Source organism: Xenopus laevis, chromosome 5S (assembly GCF_017654675.1).
Source record: "Xenopus laevis strain J_2021 chromosome 5S, Xenopus_laevis_v10.1, whole genome shotgun sequence".
Lineage (NCBI taxonomy): Eukaryota > Metazoa > Chordata > Amphibia > Anura > Pipidae > Xenopus > Xenopus laevis.
In genome coordinates, this window is record NC_054380.1 from 29,848,350 (window position 1) to 29,870,619 (window position 22,270).

A 22,270-nucleotide genomic window follows, 5' to 3' on the forward strand; every position below is an offset into this window, starting at 1 on the left:
AGGGCCGGATTTACATAGTGGGCGCCCCTAGGCCCACTACCATTCATCGCCCCTGTCCCCTCCAGGGGGACAGGAGCAATGGGGATTGGTGCATGGGAAATTAAAAAAAAATTAATGTATCTATAGTGCATCCCCAGTGTTTTTTTTTTAACCAATGTGGGTGTGGTTGGGCAGCATGCCGCCCCCCTAAAATCTTGCCGCCTTAAGCCCAGGCCTAGGTGGCCTTTCCACAAATCCGGGCCTGCTCATAATAATTACCTGGGTTGTAACTAATAGCAACAAACCACTCATTTGGTTTTTAGCCCATCTGCATGTTAAACATTAAAAGCAACCATTTGGTTATTATGGTTTACTGCCCAGGTGCAAATTTGCCAGTGTTTATGTTAAGATATGTATTAATGGGTTTGCTCTTATACAGATCCCATATTGATCTGATACTGACACAGTGTCATGTGACATGATATTTGTCTGCTAATGCAGAAGTGTTAATAAAGTTATGTCTTCTTAAGCAAGGGAAGCAACTATAATAAAATACTACATAAACATTTATAAGAAACAGTTAATTACACAAGGGTGTTGGAAGCAGCACACAGATAGTAGCATATTGTTTTACAAGTGTTTTATTATATATAGTACTATTAAGCAGAGCAGTCTTTTTGGTGGTGTAAATAGCAAAGTCTGTCCTGGACCCCCTTTTACTGTATAGTGAGGCCCAGCACCAAAGGAATTGTAATAAGTAGCAGAGGGAGAAGGTATAGCACATCAAGATGGCTACAGTAGAGCAAGATGGTGCAGGAAGGTGACAGTAACATAAAATGTCACTATCTTGCTATTACTGTAGTCTTCTTGTTATGTTATACCTTCTGTCCCCCAATTGCTACCAACAACTGCTGCAGTGCTAGGAGGTAGGCGCAAAATCCCATTGTATATAAATAATAATCTTCAAAATATCAAAAACAAATGTATATACAAAAGCCATGAAAAAATACATTTGCTCCTGCCGAGCTAGAACTACGTTTTTATTTGGTTTGACAGGTTATAAGGCTCTTAATAAGGAGCAACAGAGGGAAATTCAGATAAAAGCAAAATGCCAAGCAGCATTCCTCATCATAGCACTGTGTAAGCCTTGGCAATACATGAGTCTCTATAGGTTGCATACACATTAGTACTGTTCAGAACTATTTTTCTGTGTTTCACTTTGCTTTGTACCAGACTTCATTGTGCCGATTAAGCAGCGTAAATGGATCATTGTAGCCTGCAGTTGTGCGGACGGAATCATCGAAAGACAGTCCCTGGTTTCCCAGCTTTTCTGCAAGTGCTTTGGCTTTCTTCTTATAGTCATAGTCCAATGCATAGCCTCCGAAGGACCTGAAGGAAGAATTAATAGATATTGTTTTTATCAATGTGCATGTCTTCCTGATATTCCTACACTTTGATGTGCCCGGAAAATGCCTGGATTTGTCTCCCACCACTTTCAGTAACAGTACACAAATTCTGGGCCCTAATTAAATGTTAGGCAGATTTAAGCAGGGATTTGGTTATCCTTCCTATTAGGAGTGCAGTTCCAAACACAGGAATTAGTACATTCTGAGAAATCCATTGATAAAATAATGATTTTTATGTTGTTTAAAAAAGCTATATCTATTTCATACTGAAAGCTAATATAAAGGTGAACATCTACTTTAATATTAAAGGTTGGATTACAGTAGGAATAGAATTTCACACAATGAAATGATAAATTAAAATATAGTGTGCCCAAAGCATCCACTTACAAGACATATACAGATAATGGGGGAGAGTTTTCAAGATAAACAGCGGGGTCCAATGGTTGAGGAGGATTCACCAGGGAAGGTGACAAGAAGAAGGACATAGTAGCATTGCGGCCTGTGTCTTTTGATGGGTATTGCATGAGTACCGGCACAGTCATTTCAATCTTTATTCCTGTAAAAGAAGCAAAAACATAACAATTAGGGCCTTAATATTTTGCAGCACAGCTAATGACTTTACACTGAGGCATAAAAAGAGTTTGAAGTAGAAAGAATTTGGGACCCAAGCCCAAAAAAGTTTAATTTGGCTTGGTCAATAAAGTTTTAGTCCAAATTCCAGAACCCACCAGCACACCCTGGCCTCTCAAGCACAAGCTGGCCTGGTGCACAAGTTGCAAGGGATCGGCAACGCTTAATGGAGTAAGTTTAACAGAAGAAAACCGGCACTCAAAGCTCAATGCATGCGGGCAAAGCCCTGCGTGTTTATTACAACGTATTTGTCCAGTGTCTATACATGACCACCCTCAGAGTGCACATCAATAGGGTTAGCCGACTATACAGGAAGTGCATATATAAAAAAAAAAAAAAAAGCATAGACAGTGAGGGTCACTGACCGAAGTGTAAAAGGTCTGCTATTAGCAGTCTAAAACTGCCAATATCTCAGGAACCACCAAAAATAGAAAAACAATGCAAAGTTGCTTAGAGGACTAAGTCTTTAGTTCTCCTTTAACTGTGTCTCTACTATCTCTATTATCTGGTGCCTACTGCGTTCACATTGCTGTCATTGCACTTGATCTGTATCTCTTATGTGTCTCATCAGCCCTTCATGTGATACAGATTAGAGCGGTGATCCCCAACCAGTGGCGCATGAGCAACATGTTGCTCTCCAACCCCTTGGATGTTGCTCCCAGTGGTCTCAAAGCAGGTGTAAAATTTTTGAATTCCTGGCTTGGAGGCAAGTTTTAGTTGCATAAAACACAGATGTAGGCGGCCAGTAGACATGATAGGGGCTACCAATAGTCAAAAAGTTCATGGGGGTGCCAGTTATGGGCTATGATTTTCATGCTTGTGTTGCTCTCCCAACTTTTTTTACATTTGAATTTGGCTCATGGGTAAAAAGGTTGGGAATCCTGGATTTAGAGCATGTGAGTGGCCACACTAAATAAGGGCCCTGTGGTGGATTTCTCCTATGTTCTACTGCAGGTCCACAGTACTGACACAGGTGTATCTAAGCACCAAACACAGGTGGAATGCAACGTGATGGGGCAGATTTATTAAGGTAGAATTAAAGATGCAAATGCGAAATTTTTTCAAATTTTTTTTATGGTCAAAAATGTCAAATTCGACTAGGGAGTTATTAAAATTTGATTAGAGTTTTTTTTTAAAAAAAAAAAAAAAAAAAAATTAGATTTTCGAGATTTATCATACTCTGGCCCTTTAATAACTCAAATTCGACTATTGGCCACCTAAAACCTGCCAAATTGCTATTTAAGTCAATTTGGAGTTGTTCGCAGCCTTTCTGACATTGAAGGGTTTTTTCGATTTGAGTTTGAGTAGATTTAATTCATCAGAGTTTAAAAAAATTTGATTTTATTAATAAATTTCGATTGGTCCAATTTCGAATTTATGGGAGTTTAGGGGAGTTTTAAAAAAAAAAAAAAAAAAAAAACCACCACATGAATTCGAAATTCGACCTTTGATAAATGTGCCTTGATATGTCAATATGATAAGGAGGAATGGGCTGCGTTTTGTCCTGCACTCCCCTACGGTGGAACACCAGAGGAACGCAGAAGAAAGCCATCACAGGGGAATGCAGGGCTACAAATGTCTATGTGTGAGAGCCCTTAAAGCAAATAATAGTCAAAACAGTCTGTCTTAAAATTCCAGGCTAAAAAGACCCACCACCAGCCTCTGAGCTTAAGTGCCAGGGTACCTGATAGTTCTAATATACACAACCACCGCTTGGAGTGGTATTAAAGGAGAACTAAACCCAAAAAATTAATATGGCTAAAAATGCCATATTTTAAACTGAACTTATTGCACCAGGCTGATTATTAAATTCTGATGCTAGTTGCACTGGTTTCTGTGCTGCCATGTAGTAATTATCTGTATTAATTACTAATCAGTCTTATATTGTGACATTTCTATTCTATGTGTACTGTATATTGCGAGTAGGTCCCTAAGTTCAGTAAGTGACAGCAGCACAGAGCATGTGCAGTGAAAAGAAGATGGGGAGCTACTGGGGCATCTTTTGAAACATCTCTGCTAAGGGCTTGGTTGCCTTGGGCTGGTACAGAAGCCCAAAACATAATGTACAACATTTCTAGCCTACTCCTTTAAAAATGAAATTGATTTTAGAATAAGCAGTCTAGTATGATTATAAACATCAATTTTAAACAATTCAGAACTGATGTTTTGTTCTTAATGTATATGTTTGTGTGTGATTTGTGCTTCTGAACTCTGACGTTTTAGGTAGGGATGCACCGAATCCGCTATTTTGGATTCGGCCGAACCCCATCATGAAAGATTCGGCCGAATACCGAACCGAATCCAAATCCTAATTTGCAAATGCAAATTTGTGTTCGTAAGGGGGGGGGGAACATTTTTTACTTCCTTGTTTTGTGACAAAAAGTCACGCGATTTCCCTCCCGCTCCTCATTTGCATATGCAAATTCGGATCCGGTTCGGCCGGACAGAAGGATTCGGCCGAACCATGCTGAAAAAGGCCGAATCCTAAACCGAATCCTGGATTCGGTGCATCCCTAGTTTTAGGATTCTGCTATCAAGGCCAGAATTACCTTAGATAAATAAGTAAGGAGAGTGCAGACGAAGTAGAACTAAATCCAAGTAAATGAGGTTTTATGTGTTGGAATGTATTTGTTTAAATAATTTAATGAGGTTACCTGCACATTATACACAAACTCATCTGGATTAAGAGCACTTAGCTATTGTGCCTATCATATATACCCAAAGAATTGATCACTACCAGCTAGATGTGAGCAGGGAAACAAATGGTACCATCTGCAGGGGGCATGAAATCAGCATTACCGTCTGGCCATGTTGCTTTGTTTTCAATTCACAGTGTAAATTTGCAGGTAACATTTTACAACTATGTACAAGTACATTGCATTTTGAGAGAGAGACTACTAGAAATGTGGAAGTTACATGATATTATGGAGATGTAGAAAACTCACCTTGGGAGTTCTTGCCAGAGATATAATTAAATAAGCGCCTGAAGCTTGTGACCATACCAAAGCCTAGGAATCCATCATCCAGTTCTGTTGTGACCCACTGGGTTCCTTCATAAGCTCGGAGCTCAAAAGACTACAAATTAAATGAATAACATATCCATTAGTTATAAGTCATATACTGTCAGAGGAAATCTTTATAAGGGCTCTTTGAGGTGTTTGAAGCTGCGCTCCCCTGGGTTCCGTTTTTATGCGTTCAGCTGCAGGGGAGCGCAGGAGTAGATGCATTCAGTTTTTTTCAATGGGGCTGTACAAAAGCACATGTAGGCGACGAACGCAGGGAAAATGCAGCATGTTGCGTCTCAACCTGCGTTAGGCGCCTACATGCGCCTGTGTGAGTACAGCCCCATTTAAAAAACTGAATGCATCTACTCCTGCACTCCCCTGCGACTGAACGCATAAAAACGGAACGCAGCTTCAAACGCTGCTCGGTAAGAGCCCTTAATAAGTTACTCAGTTTGCTACTTGAAGACATTTCTGACTTCTGATGAGTTGCTAAATCCACTCAGTCTAATTGCCTTTAAGCTCTTATGACCCATCAGGGGGAAGGTGGGTGACCCGATTTTTTTTTTTTAAACCTTTGGGTGAGGTACCTGCCCATGTAAAAAAGAACAAGTAGCCATAATGTGATAGAAATATTGTTATTGTCATATTCTCGGTGTTCAAATGTTATGGGTGTGATATACAGGGCCGCCATCAGGGGGGGGGGGCAACAAGTGTCCCGGGCATGAAGGGGGGCCCGGCAGTGCTGCAATTTTTTTTGGGCCCCATTTTTTTTTTTTTTAACTTGTAAGGGGGGCACTGGAGCCAATGTTTTTTTTTTAAAAAAAAATATATTTTTTTGGGGCCCCAATTTTTTTTTTTTTTTTGTAAGGGGGGCCCTGGCACCAATTTTTTTTGGGCCCCATTTTTTTTTAACTTGTAAGGGGGGCCCTGGTGCCAATGTTTTTTTAAAAAATATTTTTTTGGGGCCCCAATTGTTTTTACTTGTAATGGGGACCCTGGCACCAATGCTTTTTAAAAAAAAAAAACCTTTATGGGCGGCTCTGGCGCCAATGTTTTTCTTTTAAACTTATAAGGGGGCCCTGACCATCAATAGCTTTTTACAACTTGTGTGTGTGGGGGGGGTTACTTTTTTAGCACTGATGTCTGTGTGGTCTTTTAACTTTGATGTTGAGTGGGTGGGTGGGGCCCAGGGCCCCCCCCCCGAAACAGGGGGCCCGAAAATGTTGTTGTACGGGGCCCCGTGATTTCTAATGGCGGCCCTGGTGACATAGGTACCTGCCAGTGAAGAATGCGCCATTTGTAAGGTACAGCATCAAAATAATTCTACATATAGTAAGCCCAAGAACAAACAAGTACTACCTCATGTCTGAACCCACAGGGATTGAGACATGCTGAACACAAGAAACAAATACAAAACCTCATTCTTTCTGCATGCAGTTCTACAGACCCACCATTTGGTAAACACACAAACAATTCCTATTCTGAATGGCTAATTAAAATATATTTTGATGCACACAGCCAAAATACAAGTGCATCTGCAGCAATGAAGTAAATAATTTCTAATTAGAACGGAGGCTGCCCTTGGATATCCTGGACTGGATTGAAGGCTTTGAAACACAATACAGATTGGGAGCTCAATATTTGTATTCATATCCCTGCAGTTCCCCCTTTTCCTTAAAATCATATCCCTGCAGTTCCTCCCTTTTCCTTAAAGGAACAGTAACATCAGAAAATAAAAGGGTTTTAAAGTAATGAATATATAATGCAGTCTTGCCCTGCACTGGTAAAACTGCTGTGTTTGCTTCTGAAAAACTACTATTGTTTATATAAATAAGCTGCTGTGTAGCAATGGGGTCATCCATTCAAAGGAGAAAAGGCTCAGATTACACAGCAGATAGCAAATAAGCTCTGTCTGTCTAATGGTGTTATCTGTTATCCATAAGTTAACCTGTGCCATATAGTCGTTTTTCAATTTCCGCCATTGCTCCACAGCAGCTTGTTTATATGAACTATAGTAGTGTTTCTGAAGCAAACAGATCAGTTTTACCAGTGCAATGCAACAGTACATGATATTTTCATTACTTTAAAACACTTACATTTTTTGGTGTTACTGTTCCTTTAAACCATATCCCTGCAGTTCCTCCCTTTTCCTTTCCTCGTATGTTTGCATTGCCCCTTTACCTCACAACATATACATTCAGTGCCCTTTTTCATATCCATCATCTTCCTTACATGATATCCCTGCAGTGCCAACCTTTCCTTACATCAAATTACTGCAGTGCACCCCCATTTCTTAAATCTTATCTCTGCAGTGCCTCCCTTTTCCTTATATCATATCTGTTCGGGGCCCTCTATTCCTTACAATATATACATTAAATGCCCCTTTTTACTTCCTTTATGTACATGTAGTGCCCCATTTTCCTTACATCAAATTCCTGAATTGCCCCCCTTTTCCTTACATCATATATCTGCAGTGCCCTTTTACCTTACATCAAGTCTCTGCAGTGCCCTTTTACCTTACATCAAATCCCTGCTGCACCCCTTGTTCCTTACATCATATTGCTGCACCAGATGAAATTTTGGACATTCTCGATCGCCACAGAATTCAGGAAACTTGCCATCAGTAGAAGCCCCTTCTTCAGCCCTCACTGCAGTGCCACAGAGAGAGAGCAGGCTCAGCAGTAACAGGGTCCCCATGTTGTTCATTCTGCAGGGCAGAGATTTAAGTGAGCAGCAAGTGCAGCCAAGTGCTCTGATGCATATACTGCATGCTGCGTTATATATATATTGTGCTTGGGGGCGTGGCACTGGGCTATGGAAATGTGAGCTCTCCTTTACAAAAAGTCCTTAGCTCATGCTTCCCCCTCCCCCCACACGTGCAGCTCAGACTGACTGAGGCGTTTCCCCTTGTGTAACACTGGAGTTGTGTAACGGCAAATACAATAGGAAAGCACTGATTGGTTTGCCCCCCTCCTCACAGCTCTGCTATAGTGATGCTGGCTTGGGACACTGACTTCACTGGAAATACACAAATACCGATGTTAAATAAGAGCTGAGTAATTCCCACATCTCAGTCATCCCACTCACTAGTTGTGTTAATGCTTTATGTAACATGCTGCATTGTCATATCATTGAATAACACTGTTGTGTACAGAGAATCTGTATCAGGCAATTATTTTAGGTTGCCATGCTATGTATAATGAGGGTTGCCACCTTTTCTGGAAAAAAATACCGGCCTTCCTATATTCTTGCCGTTTTTTCTATTAATAACATTGGCATCAAGCATCATTTTTACCTGCCAGGCCGGTAAAATACCGGCCAGGTGGCAACCCTAGATGGAGCTAGCAGTCATTTCTTACTATACAAAGTACAGTATTGTAGTTAGTAACAAGTCTCTCAACTACTTTTTGCTATTAGACAGCTCTTTGCCAGAGCCACAGTTAGGGAAGAAGGCAGGGTTGCCAGGTTGGCAGTTTTCCAGCTAAATTGGGCTGGCCAGGCTGTTTTTGAAAGTACAAACTAGCCAAGGTACGGCTTTAGGATACTTTTTGGGCCTTTGGCTGGTTTGTACTTTGGAAACAAGCCAAAGTTTTTTCTTGCCCTGATGTGCCAAACCTGTGTCTCCCAATGCATGTTGGGTAATGTAGTTTTTGTTTAACAATTTGCCAACTGCAAAGTTTAATGTAAGACTACAATACCCAGCATGCAATGGGACTGACTTGTGTAGAAGTCGGGAGTTACCAGATTTTGGGCTCTCTTCCCCAGTTTCCCGTCACTCTTAACCATTCTCGCATTTTCCGATGACTTTCCTCAATTTCAGACAATTTTGGGGCACAAATCTGCCGGCTACCAAAATGTGTACAGGTTGAGCTGTTTTAGCAATATTTATTAAAATTGCATATGTATTAGGCCTTATGGGGCCCCGATACCTCCTGGGCCCCGCTCTGTAGTTACACCCTGGTGACGGGCTGACTTTTACACAACCTTGGCAGGTCTGAGATCCTGAATTTTCAGATTGGGACTTTTTTGCAGCATCGAATTCAGATTTTATAGTAAAAAAACTAAAATGTTTGACTTTTTTTCCATTCAGACTTAAATAAACCCCTAAGAGTCACTAGGGTTAAACCTAATCACTTACCTCTTGTTTAAAAAGTGCATCAGCCTGGGGTGTTTTTCTCCAGAAAAGGTCGATATTACCCCAGCTTCCTAGGGATCCCGTGCCTTAGATAAACTTTCAATACTCAAAGTAATGGATAGCACACCCAATTTCAAAAACTAATAGAAACATTTATTACAAAAAAGTAAAGAAAATACAAAAAAATTATACAAAAATAATAAATAATATAACAGTGAGCCCAATGCGTTTCGACCTTAAGGGTCTTCCTCAGGGGCACAAATAGACAAAAAAACAAAAAGGCTATTGTCTATTTGTGCTCCTGAGGAAGACCCTTAAAGGGGAAGGAAACCTCCTCGGCGCTAACCCCCCACCCCCCCTCCCGTGTATTGCCCCCCTCCCTCCTCCCCCCTGGCCTACCCCTCCCGCTGGGCAAATGCCCCTAACTTGTTACTTACCCTTCTGCGCAGGTCCAGTCCAGGGAGTTCACAGGCGACATCTTCTTCCACGCGATCTTCTTCCTCCTTTGACCGGCGTTTTGGCGCATGCGCAGTAGGAGCATTTCGCCGGTACGGATCTACTGCGCATGCGCCAAAAGTCACGCGCATGCGCAGTAGATCGTACCGGCGAAACGATCCTACTGCGCATGTGCCGGTCAAAGCAGGAAGAAGATCGCGTGGAAGAAGATGTCGCCTGTGAACTCCCTGGACTGGACCTGCGCAGAAGGGTAAGTAACAAGTTAGGGGCATTTGCCCAGCGGGAGGGGTAGGCCAGGGGGGAGGAGGGAGGGGGGGCAATACACGGGAGGGGGGGGTGGGGGGTTAGCGCCGAGGAGGTTTCCTTCTCCTTTAAGGTCGAAACGCGTTGGGCTCACTGTTATATTATTTATTATTTTTGCATAATTTTTTGTATTTTCTTTACTTTTTTGTAATAAATTTTTCTATTATTTTTTGAAATTGGGTGTGCTATCCATTACTTTGAGTATAGTCTTGTCTGGAGACCCTTATGGGGAGTCCCCTATGGATTAGCACCCCTCACTTTACTTTAATGGGTGTGCGCCTTCTCTCTATATTTTGTTAAGATAAACTTTGAAACTTGGTGCATGCACAGTACAGCGCTTTTTTGAAGAGTTCTGTACTTTGCATATGTCAAGACTGAAGTAGTGCAGGGGATACATGAGAAAAGGCCTTCCTTGGAGAAATCATCTTTCCTAAAAAAAACTTTTTTTACCTACTTACTTTTGTAACCTTGTAATTTAACCACCGTTTTCTGCCTGACTACAATGTTGATCAGGACACACCCTGGGCGAAAACAGAAGGCCAAAGGTAACTAAGTTCATATTACGTCAACCTAAGAACCAAAGAGCTATAACAGCTTTAAAGTCTTATCTGTACCAGACAGTGTTTATCCTTGAGATAAAGCAGGGGTGCCCAAAAGGTAGTTTGGGATGTACCAGTAGACCTTTAGCCGGTGATCAGTTGATCTCAAGACACTGTCAACAAACAGCTTGTCGAAATCACCCTACTATTTCATGCTTTTCATTCAGATAATTATTATGTTAAGGTTACAAGAAATAATTGTGTTTGTATAGCTATATACATTTTCTCATATAAGTAATATTTTCAATGAAATAGAATGCGAACAATGCTTTTATGGATGAAGATCATAATGGGTCAACATCACTAAAAGTAGACCTCGCATTAGTAAAGTATGGGCACTCCTGATATAAAGGGTTAGTCTCCCACATACTCCTGATAATAAATTATATCAGCCACGAAGAGCACTAAAGCCTTATAGCCAGACAGGGGGTTGCATGTGTTTCCTTTATACTCATCTGCCGTTCCCATGCTTGGAGGCCTAAAAAGGCAATATTTGTCTGCTGTTTGCACAGATTTTATGGATTGCTCAAAAGTGTTTCTATGCAAGCAGGTGATGTAATATATGTTACATATTATGTCTATATTTGCTCAAAAGTCAAAAAATAACTACTATAGTTACGTAGTTAAATTGGGTTAAAAATAACCAAGTTCAAACCCTCCAATGAAGAAAAGCATAAAAATACAGTACTGACTGACAAAACATTTGGCCGAAAAAAGTGGTTACTGAAACTGTGGATTTGGCCCAGACTCCTGGGTGAGATTTAGGGAAACTGCCTATTGCGTGATTTTGAAGTGTTTACTTATTTGCTGTCCTAGATATTCTTGAAACTGTTGTTAAATGCAGAATACAGCAGATTAATCTTTCCTACATAAAACAATAAACCACCAACATGACAACTATTATTTTGGAAATATGATTGCTCACTGGAAAGGCCGGTAGCATATTGGCCAAGAATGGAAAGATGTCAGCTGAAACAGTCAGGAATATCAGTCTTTTTAGTCAGGTTGATCACACAAACAGATTTTTTTTTATTTTTGCCAAACCAATAAAAATGTTCACACTTGGCCCATAATGGAAACAAAAGGGGGATCCAGCATGAAGTCTCTCATGCCCCTCCTCCCCAGTCTCCCGTCCTGGCCCGCTTGTACTGCACCTTGCAATGATGTGCTGTTAATTAAAGGTTTCGAGAGGGGCTGGGAAAGGGGATTATGATGCAGCAAATTTCATGGTAAAGCAGCGGTTGTATATTTATAGATATAGATAAACAAGAGTAATAGAGAAACAAGAAAAATTGAGCCTTAACTGCAAGACTTTAATTTGACGCTCTCACAGAAATTGTACTTTGTAAATACTCCATTAAAACATGGCCAATTGAAAGCAAAGTCAATGGCAATTGTACACATTTGTCAGACTTTGCTGAGAACGTTAAATCTGCCATTCACTATGAGACGGAGTGTCCAGAAGCAGCCTGCTGGTTTATTGTACATATACAGTCTTTGTGCAACTCAACTGTCACATCTCCTGGAGAACATCTTTAGAAATCCAGCAATGCTCGCTGGAAAATTAAGATTCACACTCCAAGCCCGAGGGCTTATTTCTCCGATGAATCACTTCCAGTTGTGGCAGGGGAAGAAGGGAGGAGCGGACTTACTAAATTGTAAATTCTTCTAGAAAAAGGAACAAAATTGTCTTTGAAGACAACAGAATTCTTTATATGGAGACCAGGTGTTCTTTCTTCTGACTGCATAGGTATCGCTGCAGTGTCTTGAATTTCCTCCTCTAAATCTGTTAAAATAGGAATTAGCATTATTTATTAGTGCTGATATATAGCAAGTCATCTTGAATATCACACCCATGAAGTTCCTCAGTTAATTAAATTCCCATTATGCTTAGGGTCGAGTTTACAAATTCTGGGAACACTTAGTTTTAAAAAAATGATCAGTCCTGGGGCAGAAGAAGAAAACTGACAAGTGTATTCCCAGCTATAGACGTTTAAAGGGTGAACTGTCTGTTCACCCTTTGAGAGAATAGTTTTTGCTGAAGTACATCTGGCAGCAGATAGACTGCATAAACGTTGTATTTGTGGTGCTGCTCACTAAAGGGCTGTATAAGAAACTGATACTTTTTACCCCTGAAGTCTACATGTTTATTTCATGGGTGAGCAATACTATAGATTAAATTTTTATCACCTTCTGCCTGTGACGTCACAAATATAACCCAGAGGTTTGTTTCTGCACAAGAAAGTGTATCCCTGGCCGTATTGCCTGATGAAGGGAGGATGTCCCCCCCCCCCCGAAACGTTGAATGTTTGGTGGCTAAATAAAAGGGGATACTCCCCGACTGCGTTAACCAGAGTGTGTGCAGATCCGTTTTCTATACTCATACGTTGCTAAGGGACCCGGCCGGGTCAACGGAAGAAACGCACCACCAGTTGCAGGATTGGTGAATTACAGGTGTGCGGTAGGAGAGATTACATTGTATACAAATATTTGCAGTTACAGCTCTGGTGAGCTGGGCCCCTTTAAGGGCAGAGAAACATGCTGCTATTTCGGGCGACTAGTCACCCAGCGACGAATCACTTCTTTGGGCAACTAATCTCCCATAAATATAAATCGCCAGCGGGGTGGCAGTCGGGTCGATTCGGCTTTCTGAAGTCGCCATAAGTTTGCTCGTGAGGCAACTTTGGAAAATGAAGTGCTCCAAGTGACATCCCGTCGGCGATTTTGATTCTAGCCGGCTGAAAAGGCATTGCGGGGAGATTAGTCGCACGAAGAAGTCGCTGGCCGACTAATCTCCCCCAAATAGCATCGTGTGCCTCTAACCTAACTCCTATAAAACAAACAAGTGTTTGTGTGGTCGCGTTTAAACCCCTTAGTGTATGTTAGTGCTTTTTAAATGAGTTTTAAGCTTTTACTATGATGTCATGAGTGAATTTCTGAGAAAATTGGTTTTCAGTTTTCATTATTTGTGGTTTTTGTGTTATTTAGCTTTTTCTTCAGCAGTTCTCCAGTTTGCAATTTCAGCAATCAGCTTGCTAGGGTCTAAATTAGGTACAAAAAAAGAAATATTGGGAGCACCTACCATGAGTCTAGAGAAACAGAAACTGGGTGCAAGGTCAAAACATTATATAAGTAAAGCCGAAGTGAAGAGAATCACCAAAAAGAATTAAAGGGGTTGTTCACCTTCAAACAACTAGTTAGTTTCAGGTAGATCACCAGAAATAACGATTTTTCCAATGACTTTCTATTTTCTATGTGTGACGGTTTTTCTAATATTGAAGTGTAAATTGTCATTTCTCACCGACCCTGTAAACTGTTCTAAATGGATACATTTAGTTGATACATTTCTTATCGTTGTCCCTGCTGAGCAGAATCTCTAGGTTTTACTACAGGCAGCTGTTAGAATTGATACAATAGTTGCTAATACTCCAGAGATGCTGCTGAGAAATGTATCAAGTAAATGTTGCAAAATTGTAACAGTTCAGAATCTGCACCTGAATTACTGAGCTGTCAGACTCAAACACCACAGACACGAACATTCACCTTTAAACTTAGATTTTGGTAAAAACGTAAAAAAATAAATAATGGAAAGTAATTGAAAAAAAGCCTTTATTTCTGGGGAACAATCTAAAAACAACAGAATTGAAAAAAGTGTTTGGAAGGTAAACAACCCCTTTAAGAATGAACGAAGTCAGATAGGCCCACACTCGAATATAAATTAAGATTTTTTTTTTTTATGTAAAATTAAAATTGTATATCCAAAACCCAAAAAAAGAGAGATGCGTTTATGCAAGATGACCAGTCCTCGCACAATCTCTAACCTTCCGTGACTGTTCTTAAAGGGCACCTGTTGGGTAAAAATGTTAGCAGACATTTCTTGTCACCCGCATGTGCATAATGAAAAGCTGCCCCAAATTGCTCATTTTACGCATGCGCGTGACGACACATGCACGTTATGCGCATGCAAGTGACATGGCTGTCGCACCAGGAGCTCCCTCCCGGTGCGGGTAGCCTAGCACTGGCGGGAGGCATTTTTTTTTTTTAAAAAAAAACTGTTATCCCCAACCGAAATGTGGGCTCTATTAGCGTGCATCTTTGGTAGGGGATAACATTTTTACCCAACAGGTGCCCTTTAAACTACTAATGGTATACCTAGTTCAGCTTTGCCTCTTAACCTTAATTTTAATTAAATTAATTTTTTTGGAGTTTTGGCTATACAATTTTAATTTTACATGAAAAAGCCGAGTATTCATTTATATCCGAGGGTGGGCCTATCAGACTTTATTGATGGGAAGGTGCAATTTAAAGGGGCATTTTTTTTGGTGATTGTCTTCACTTCAGCTTTACTCATACCCTAGCAACCGTGCATTGATTTAAATAAGAAACCGGAATACAAATAGGAGAGGGCCTGAATAGAGACATAAGTGATAAAAAGTAGCAATAACAGTAAATGTGTAGCCTTAAAGATTATTTCTTTTTTTTTTTTTTTTTAGACGGGTCAGTGACCCCTATTTGAAAACTAGAAAAGTCAGAAAAAGAAAAAGGCAAATAATTCAAAAACCAAGAAAAAAGCAAAGACCAACTTGAAAAGGTGCTTACAATTAGCCATTCTATAACATACTAAAAGTCACTAAACTTAAAGGCAAACATAATAGTAACGCATTAGAGGTAGCCAAACAAAATGTAACCTGAAATTCAGGACGTAGAGCCTTAAGCTGGCCATAGACGCAAAGATCTGATTGTACGAATCGAGGATTCGTACGATTTATGGACCGTGTGTGGAGAGTCCCGACATTTTTCGTCCGGCAATGATCGGTTGTTTGGTCGGATTTGTACGATTGGATCTTTGCGTTTATGGCCAGCTTTAAAGGAGAAACAAACCCCTTATTAAAAGACCATCCCCCCTCCAGCCTAGCTGCTACCCCAGGCAAATGCCCCTAACTTTTTTACTTACCCCCTCGGTGCCGATTCAGGGATTGGAGTTCACGGCAGCCATCTTCTGGGTCTTCGGTAATATGACAACGAGACCGGTGTGGTGGCGCATGCACAGTTGGAGCAATTTCCCGGTTCGCGACAACTACGTATGTGCTGAAATTGACAGAAAGTGCTGACATGCTGGAAGAAGACACGAAGACCCGTCAGATGGCTGCCGTGAACTCTGATCCGTGAATCTGCAGCAAGGGGTAAGTAAAAAGTTAGGAGCATTTTCGGGGTGGGGGGAGAGAGAGGAGTCTAGGTGGGGTACGGTTTTTTTTTTTAATAAGGGGTATGTTTATCCTTTAAAAAAAAATCGACTGAACTACAATCCTCTGGCTTTTAGCATTTCTACCACTAGAGAACTACATGCTCGGCCTCATTCACATCAGCCATCAAGGATGCTAATAGCTCTGGATACAGATTTTTAATTGGAAGCTCTTGGGGCAGTGAGGAACGAACACAAGGCAGGGGCCACACATTCACCTTGCTGCAGTGGGTGACTCGTCGTTACTGCGTCCTTCTGCTTTACGTGAAAGTAGGCGTAACCGGTGATCATTACCCAGATCCCAACTGCGTACACTACCGAGAACCTGATATTCCAGCGGCTAAAATCCTTTAATTTCATATCTAAGCCTTCAGCTATCCAAAGCTCTGTAGAATTGCTTGCCCTTTCTGCTCCTCTTTTACCAGTCGTCGCGTTGCGTATGACGTCTTCCAATGGCCTCTTGCGTGTGATGCAAACGCTGCGACAAAGCGTCTAGGTTCCCGGAAGTCTTAGCTTGATAGCTTTGAGGCGTTCCTCTTGACATTGTTATTCTTAAATGAAACCGCTTATCGGCCGCTGTCACTTTGGGCATTTTGCGTCCAAGGGCGACTAAAAAAAGATGTAAACCTAAAACGTATATGTTACCTGAAGAGCCAAGAGGCACTTCAAAAGTAGCTGAAAAAATAGCACAAAGCACTATATGCACTGAAAAAAGTCTGAAAAATAAATGAATATATGTGAAAATACGCCTTTTTCAAATATCCACAGTTTTGCATATTTTTCCTTGAAGCAAAATGGCATACCTCCCAACTGTCCCTTTTTCGGAGGGACAGTCCCTCTTTTGACAGCTCAACCCGCAGTCCCTCATTTGTACTGGAAAGTCCCTATTTTCTCTGCACTGAACAGCCAGAAAAAGAAACAAAGTTTCTCACTTAATTGGCTTTTAGCAAAGAGCCCAGAACAGCTCACAGGTGCAAATTAGATACTTTGTAACAATTTTGAGACACAAAAACACAGTTTAGATAAGGAGAAATATTTTCTTTTTTTTTCTGCCTATGACTAAGTGCTGGGTAAGCATGAAACGCGTTAGGCGTTAGAGGGATTACTATACATGTTTTTTAACTACTGATGTGAATAAAATATATATTTTTTTATTGAATAGCATGTTTTGGAGAAATTATTGAGATTGTGTTTTTTTTTTTTATAACTTAAAATTTTTATTGGATAAAGGTGCATACATATCGTAGTTATACAAACAATATGAATTGAAAATGAACACTGCATAACAGTTTAGTATATTTCAAGGAGATAAATTACATTCAGAAACAAAAGGAGAAGTTATCCATTTTTCTTTTAGAGCAGAGAATCATACATTAAGTAGTGGAAGGTGTAGAATATAGGCAATTCCTACATATCCTCAAGTTAACCAACAATTGTGTAATGATGGGAAGAAGCATGGGAAGAAGCCAAAGAACAATCAAATCCGGGTGTGTCTATATAAGCAGGTCAAAGTCTACTGTTTAGGTTTAGGCCCTTTTTTCAGAATGCCCGACAGTGTACACATCCCATTTTGACCACACTTTCTCCCATTTATATCTGTTACCCCTAATGTTGGCCGTCATATATTCCATCTCTCTCATATCTTTCACCCTATAGATAACATCCTCTATTTTTGGTGGGGAGGCCGATTTCCAAAGGGCTGTAATAGCCAATCTGGTAGCAGTTAGAATAAAATTTGTAAGTCTTTGTTCTGCAAAAGTGATATCTGGGAATGGCCTGCCCACCAAAGTAGTATAGATGTCAAGATGGACGTTTTTAGAAAGAACATTCGTTAGTAGCTCCTCTACTTTGTGCCATAATGATGTTAATTTGGGGCACTCCCACATTATATGTTGCTGCGTTCCTCTAAGACCACAACCTCTCCAACACAACGGGGAAGTGCCTGGAAAAATACGGCTAAGTTTAGCTGGAGTGTCGTACCAAAAGAACAATGATTTATAGATGCTTTCTTTCTGTCTGACACATGTTGCACTTCTGTTTGCATTTTCCCAAATTTCGGACCAAACTTCCATAGGGAGAGGATCGGAAGTGATTTCCTCCCATTTTAACATATAAGGATGCTTGGGGAAAGGGCTGGCTGAAATAGTCATAATATTATTGTATAAAGTAGAGATCAAGGCTTTCCTAGGTAGACCTTTTAAGCATATCCTCTCAAATTGGGTTAGGGAGGGGGATGATGTGCCTCGGGGAAGGCCTTGACCGATGAAATAAAGTATTTGTACCAATTCATACATCCTATTTGGTGGGATAGAGAACTTAATCTTAAGTTCCTCAAGAGTTCGTTGCTTGAGAGTTAGGGGATTTAAAAAATCATAAGTTCTGGATAGATCTTGTGCACCCCAGTAGTTTCTAAAGTGCATCGAAAGACCAGGAGGGAAGGCAGCATTTCCTAAGAAAGGAGTGACCAGTGAGTGGGGGTTGGCTAGACGATATTTTGCCTTGCATAGCTTCCATATCCTCAGAGTAAATGACATTGGAGAGAGGAGTGGACCAAGTTTTCTATCCTTTGGGACCCAGAGAAGAGAGCCAGGATGTATTGGAGTAATCCATAGTGTCTCTATATAAGCCCATTTACTCGTGTGATTATATGTGGTCCACCCAGGTATATGTCTTAAGTGAGACGCCTCATAGTAGGCCCTCAAGGATGGGACCGAAAGACCCCCTTGTGATTTACTAGTGGTCATAAGAGTGCCAGCTAATCTATGTCTGCGTTTGCCCCATATAAACTTAAAGATAGACGTCTGAAGATCTCTAAGAACTAAACGGGGAACCGCTATCGGGAGGGTCTCAAACAGGTATAAGAGCTTGGGAAGAATCGACATCTTGATCACTGTTATGCGACCCAACCATGATATAGTATATGAATTCCACTTAAGGAGGGATGCCTTGATCGTTTGTATCAATGGGGGAAAGTTGACCTGATACAATTGACTATATGTTTTAGTTAGGTGAACGCCTAAATATTTTAATGAGTGAGTTTTCCATTTGTACGGGAACGAAGCTTCTAAAGCCTCTTTGATCGGTCTGGGTATATTCAATGGGAGCGCTTCTGTTTTATCTATGTTTAATTTATATCCTGAAAGTTGGCCGTATTGTACCAGAAGTTTATGTAGGTTTGGCAAGGAGACAACTGGGTTTGTCAGGGTAAGGAGGATGTCATCTGCGAATAGGGAGATAACAAATTCCTGTTGTTGGATGACAGGCCCAGTTATATCTGTATGGTTTCTAATGGCCGAGGCTAGAGGTTCAATGCTCAAGGCATATAACAATGGCGACAAGGGGCACCCCTGCCTAGTCCCATTGCGGATAGGTATCTGTTTATGAGAAGCTTCCGGTAATTTAAGTGAGGCCGCAGGAAACGAATATAAACACTGAAGAGCTTTAAGAAAGGGGCCCCCCATGCCCATGTGCTCTAGTAGGTCAAACATAAAATCCCAATTGAGGCGATCAAAAGCCTTTTCGGCATCTAGGCTAAGCAATAATGTTGGTGTTTTGGTTTTGTTCACAACATCAATTAAATCAATTGCTCTACGAGTATTATCACCTGCTTGCCTACCATATATAAAACCAACTTGATCTGTGTTTATGAGTCTGGGCATGAGGGGTCCCAACCTGTTAGCCAAGAGTTTAGTAAAGATCTTAAGGTCTGAATTCAAAAGGGCTATAGGTCTGTAGCTACCACAGAGGCCAGGATCCTTACCCTCCTTGTGTAGTAGGGTGATGTAAGAAGACAGCATGGATTGGGGGATGGGTTGGTCTGACATAAAAGAGTTAAAAAGCTTAGTCAGGTGTGGGATCAAAAGTTCGCAAAATTTTTTATAATAGGCATATGAGTAGCCATCTGGGCCAGGCGCCTTTGAAGAAGGAAGAGACTTAATTGTGCTCTTGACTTCCTCCTCAGTGATTGGTTTGTTAAGAGTTTCAAGCTCTATTGGCGTGAGAACTGAGTGTACGTTGTCTGACAAAAAGGATTGTCTGAGAACTGGAACGCTAGTGCCTAATGGAAGTTGAGGAGAAGGAAGATTATAAAGTGAGGCGTAGTATTCCTCAAATGCCAAGGCAATCCCTTTTGGAGAGAACGTTCTTTCTCCATTTGATTTGTCTATGGAAACTATGGCGGAATGAGCAATCTGTTCTCTCAATTTCTTAGCCAATAAAGAGTGTGGTTTATCCCCTCTTTCATAATATTTTTGCTTGGTCCATTTTAACGCTTTCGAGATGTCCCCTGAGGCAAGTAAACTAAGTTCTTTTCGAACCCCAAGAATCTCCCTACGAAGTTCAGCTGTTGGAGTACGATGAGCTTTGTGTTCTAAATGGTTCAATTTGTGTAGTAAAGAGATCCTAGTATGTGATTTAGCTTTTTTCCGAGCTGTTGCTATAGCTATAAGTTTACCCCTCAATACTGCTTTATGGGCTTCCCATAAAGTTGAGATCTTATTCACTGAGTGAGCATTGTCTCTAAAATAATCTAGGATCGATTGGGATAAATCTTCGCAAATACGAGAGTTATTCAATAGATCTTCATTTAACCTCCAATGCGTAGATTTCCGCACTGAGGAGGTCAGATGAATGTCCAGTGTAATAGCATGATGGTCTGACCATGAAATAGGGATGATATCTGAGGAGGCTGGATATGCTAACAAGTCCCTGGAAGTCAAAAAAAAATCCAGTCTAGAATAAAGCAAATGGCGTGCTGAATAAAAGGAAAAGGCCCTCACATTGGGATGATGTACCCTCCAGATATCCCTCAAATCTAATCTATGAATTAGTTGGCGAAATCTTTGACATTGAGATTTATAGTGCTTGGAAAGAGGGGGGTGAGAACGATCCCTGTTTTCCGAGAGAACTAAATTGTAATCCCCTCCAATAATAATAGGATAATCGTAATCCCCTCTAGCTTTAGGAAGGGTGGTTTTCAAAAACCGCAGCTGATTCTTATTGGGGGAGTAGATATTGGCTAGCCTGAGAGGTTTGCCTTCCAAAAGGCCATCCAATATCAAATAGCGACCTTTAGGATCTGCCTGAATACCTTGAACCTCAAAGGGACAATTCCTATGTATTAATGTCATAAGGCCCGCTTTTTTAGACCTAGAGGTTGCTTGATAAGCAGTAGGATACAATTTAGTTATGAATGAGATATTGTCGGATGTCCTAAAGTGCGATTCTTGAATCATAGCAATATCGGGTCGCAATCTGTGTAGCTCCCTTCTGAGCATATATCGTTTCATAACACTGTTCAAACCATTCACATTTAATGTTAGACATTTAACCATGGTGACTTATAGGTAGGATAAGCTTCCTTGAACATTCATTATACCAACAGTTTTCCCAAAGCCCAATCTCAAACCGAAAATCTATAATGGGCTTTAGCAAATGTAATAATGAAAATAAGGCATGGTATAGAGAAAAAATCTCGGTAAACCATCCCCAAAGGTAAAATAGTGAAAATAAGATATGGTAAAGAAAACAAATCCCGGTGAACCATCCCCAAGGGTAAAATATAGAAAACAAACCAGAGAAAATAAACAAAAACAAACAAAGTATACTTATATAAAAGGAACTCTGTAAGTCGTATCCCATCTGAAGGGAGCCAGTAAGGAAAGATTCAGTTAGTCGCAGCTCTACCGCCAAATCAGGCAGGTATTGGGACCACAAGATAACCATATCTGTGTTGGGGGAGTCCCAGGTGTCAATGAGTAGGGTAGAACTAAACAAAGAAATCGTCAGAGACTCAGTATCCGGAGAGATCTATTCTCAGAGACCATAATACCAAAGGAGGATGCTCAGGGTGCATCTTTAGGGGGTGTCGATCGATGAGTGCTGGTCTTCACCTTTTCCCAAATGGGTGAAAGTCGGGTGGGTTGTAGCTCCGTCTTAGCCGGTGTCGGTATTTTTGGATCCAACGTAAGCAAGCCGAGATCATGTAGAAATTTAGATCCTTGAGTGTGATCCTGTAACGTATACTGGCGGTTCCCCTTTGACACAATCAACCGGAATGGGAAGCCCCATCGATAGGGGATATTATGTTCCCGTAATGTTTGAGTTGTGGGGCGAAGTTCCCTTCTTTTGTTCAGTGTAATTGGTGAGACATCATTGAAAATCTGCACTTTCTGACCTTGATGGTCCACATGTGAGCAATTTCTAGTTTTAGCTATAATGCTGTCCTTGCTCTCAAAATAGTGCAAGCATACAACAATGTCCCTAGGCGTTGTGACGTTGGGAGGTCTGGCTCCTAGGGCTCTATGGGCCCTATCGAACCGCCATGCTTCTACCGGGAGATCCGGATTAATGGCTGAAAAGAGTGAGCGAAGGAAGGGCCTAATGTCTTGAGGAGAAATGTTTTCAGAAACCCCTCTTACCCGTAGGTTTTGTCGTCTGGATCTGTTTTCCAGATCTTCCGTATGGGACTGTAGGGAATGGAGCTCATCACGTAGTGTGAAATTCTCCTCCTCCAT

General features: G+C 41.0%; 2 protein-coding genes across 3 annotated transcripts; both read right to left on the minus strand.

Annotated features, from left to right (window-relative positions):
• Positions 1–1,003: 1,003 nt before the first annotated feature.
• Positions 1,004–7,747, minus strand: hebp2.S (heme binding protein 2 S homeolog). Its single transcript, NM_001095668.1, is given in 4 exon segments — positions 1,004–1,368; positions 1,773–1,941; positions 4,961–5,090; positions 7,574–7,747. Coding segments are annotated over 4 exon segments (627 nt in total). The 5' UTR covers positions 7,727–7,747; the 3' UTR covers positions 1,004–1,193.
• A 4,058-nt stretch (positions 7,748–11,805) lies between these two features.
• Positions 11,806–16,289, minus strand: LOC108717770. Of its 2 annotated transcripts, none has more exons than XM_018265110.2 (2): positions 15,950–16,289; positions 11,806–12,299 (listed from the first exon to the last, which is right to left on the minus strand). In XM_018265110.2, the coding sequence occupies exons 1-2, from the start codon at positions 16,113–16,115 to the stop codon at positions 12,106–12,108; spliced, it is 360 nt and encodes a 119-aa protein (XP_018120599.1). In that variant the 5' UTR covers positions 16,116–16,289; the 3' UTR covers positions 11,806–12,105. The 2 variants fall into 2 exon arrangements, with proteins under 2 accessions (XP_018120599.1, XP_018120601.1); XM_018265112.2 differs by having other exon boundaries at positions 15,974–16,277.
• Positions 16,290–22,270: the final 5,981 nt, after the last annotated feature.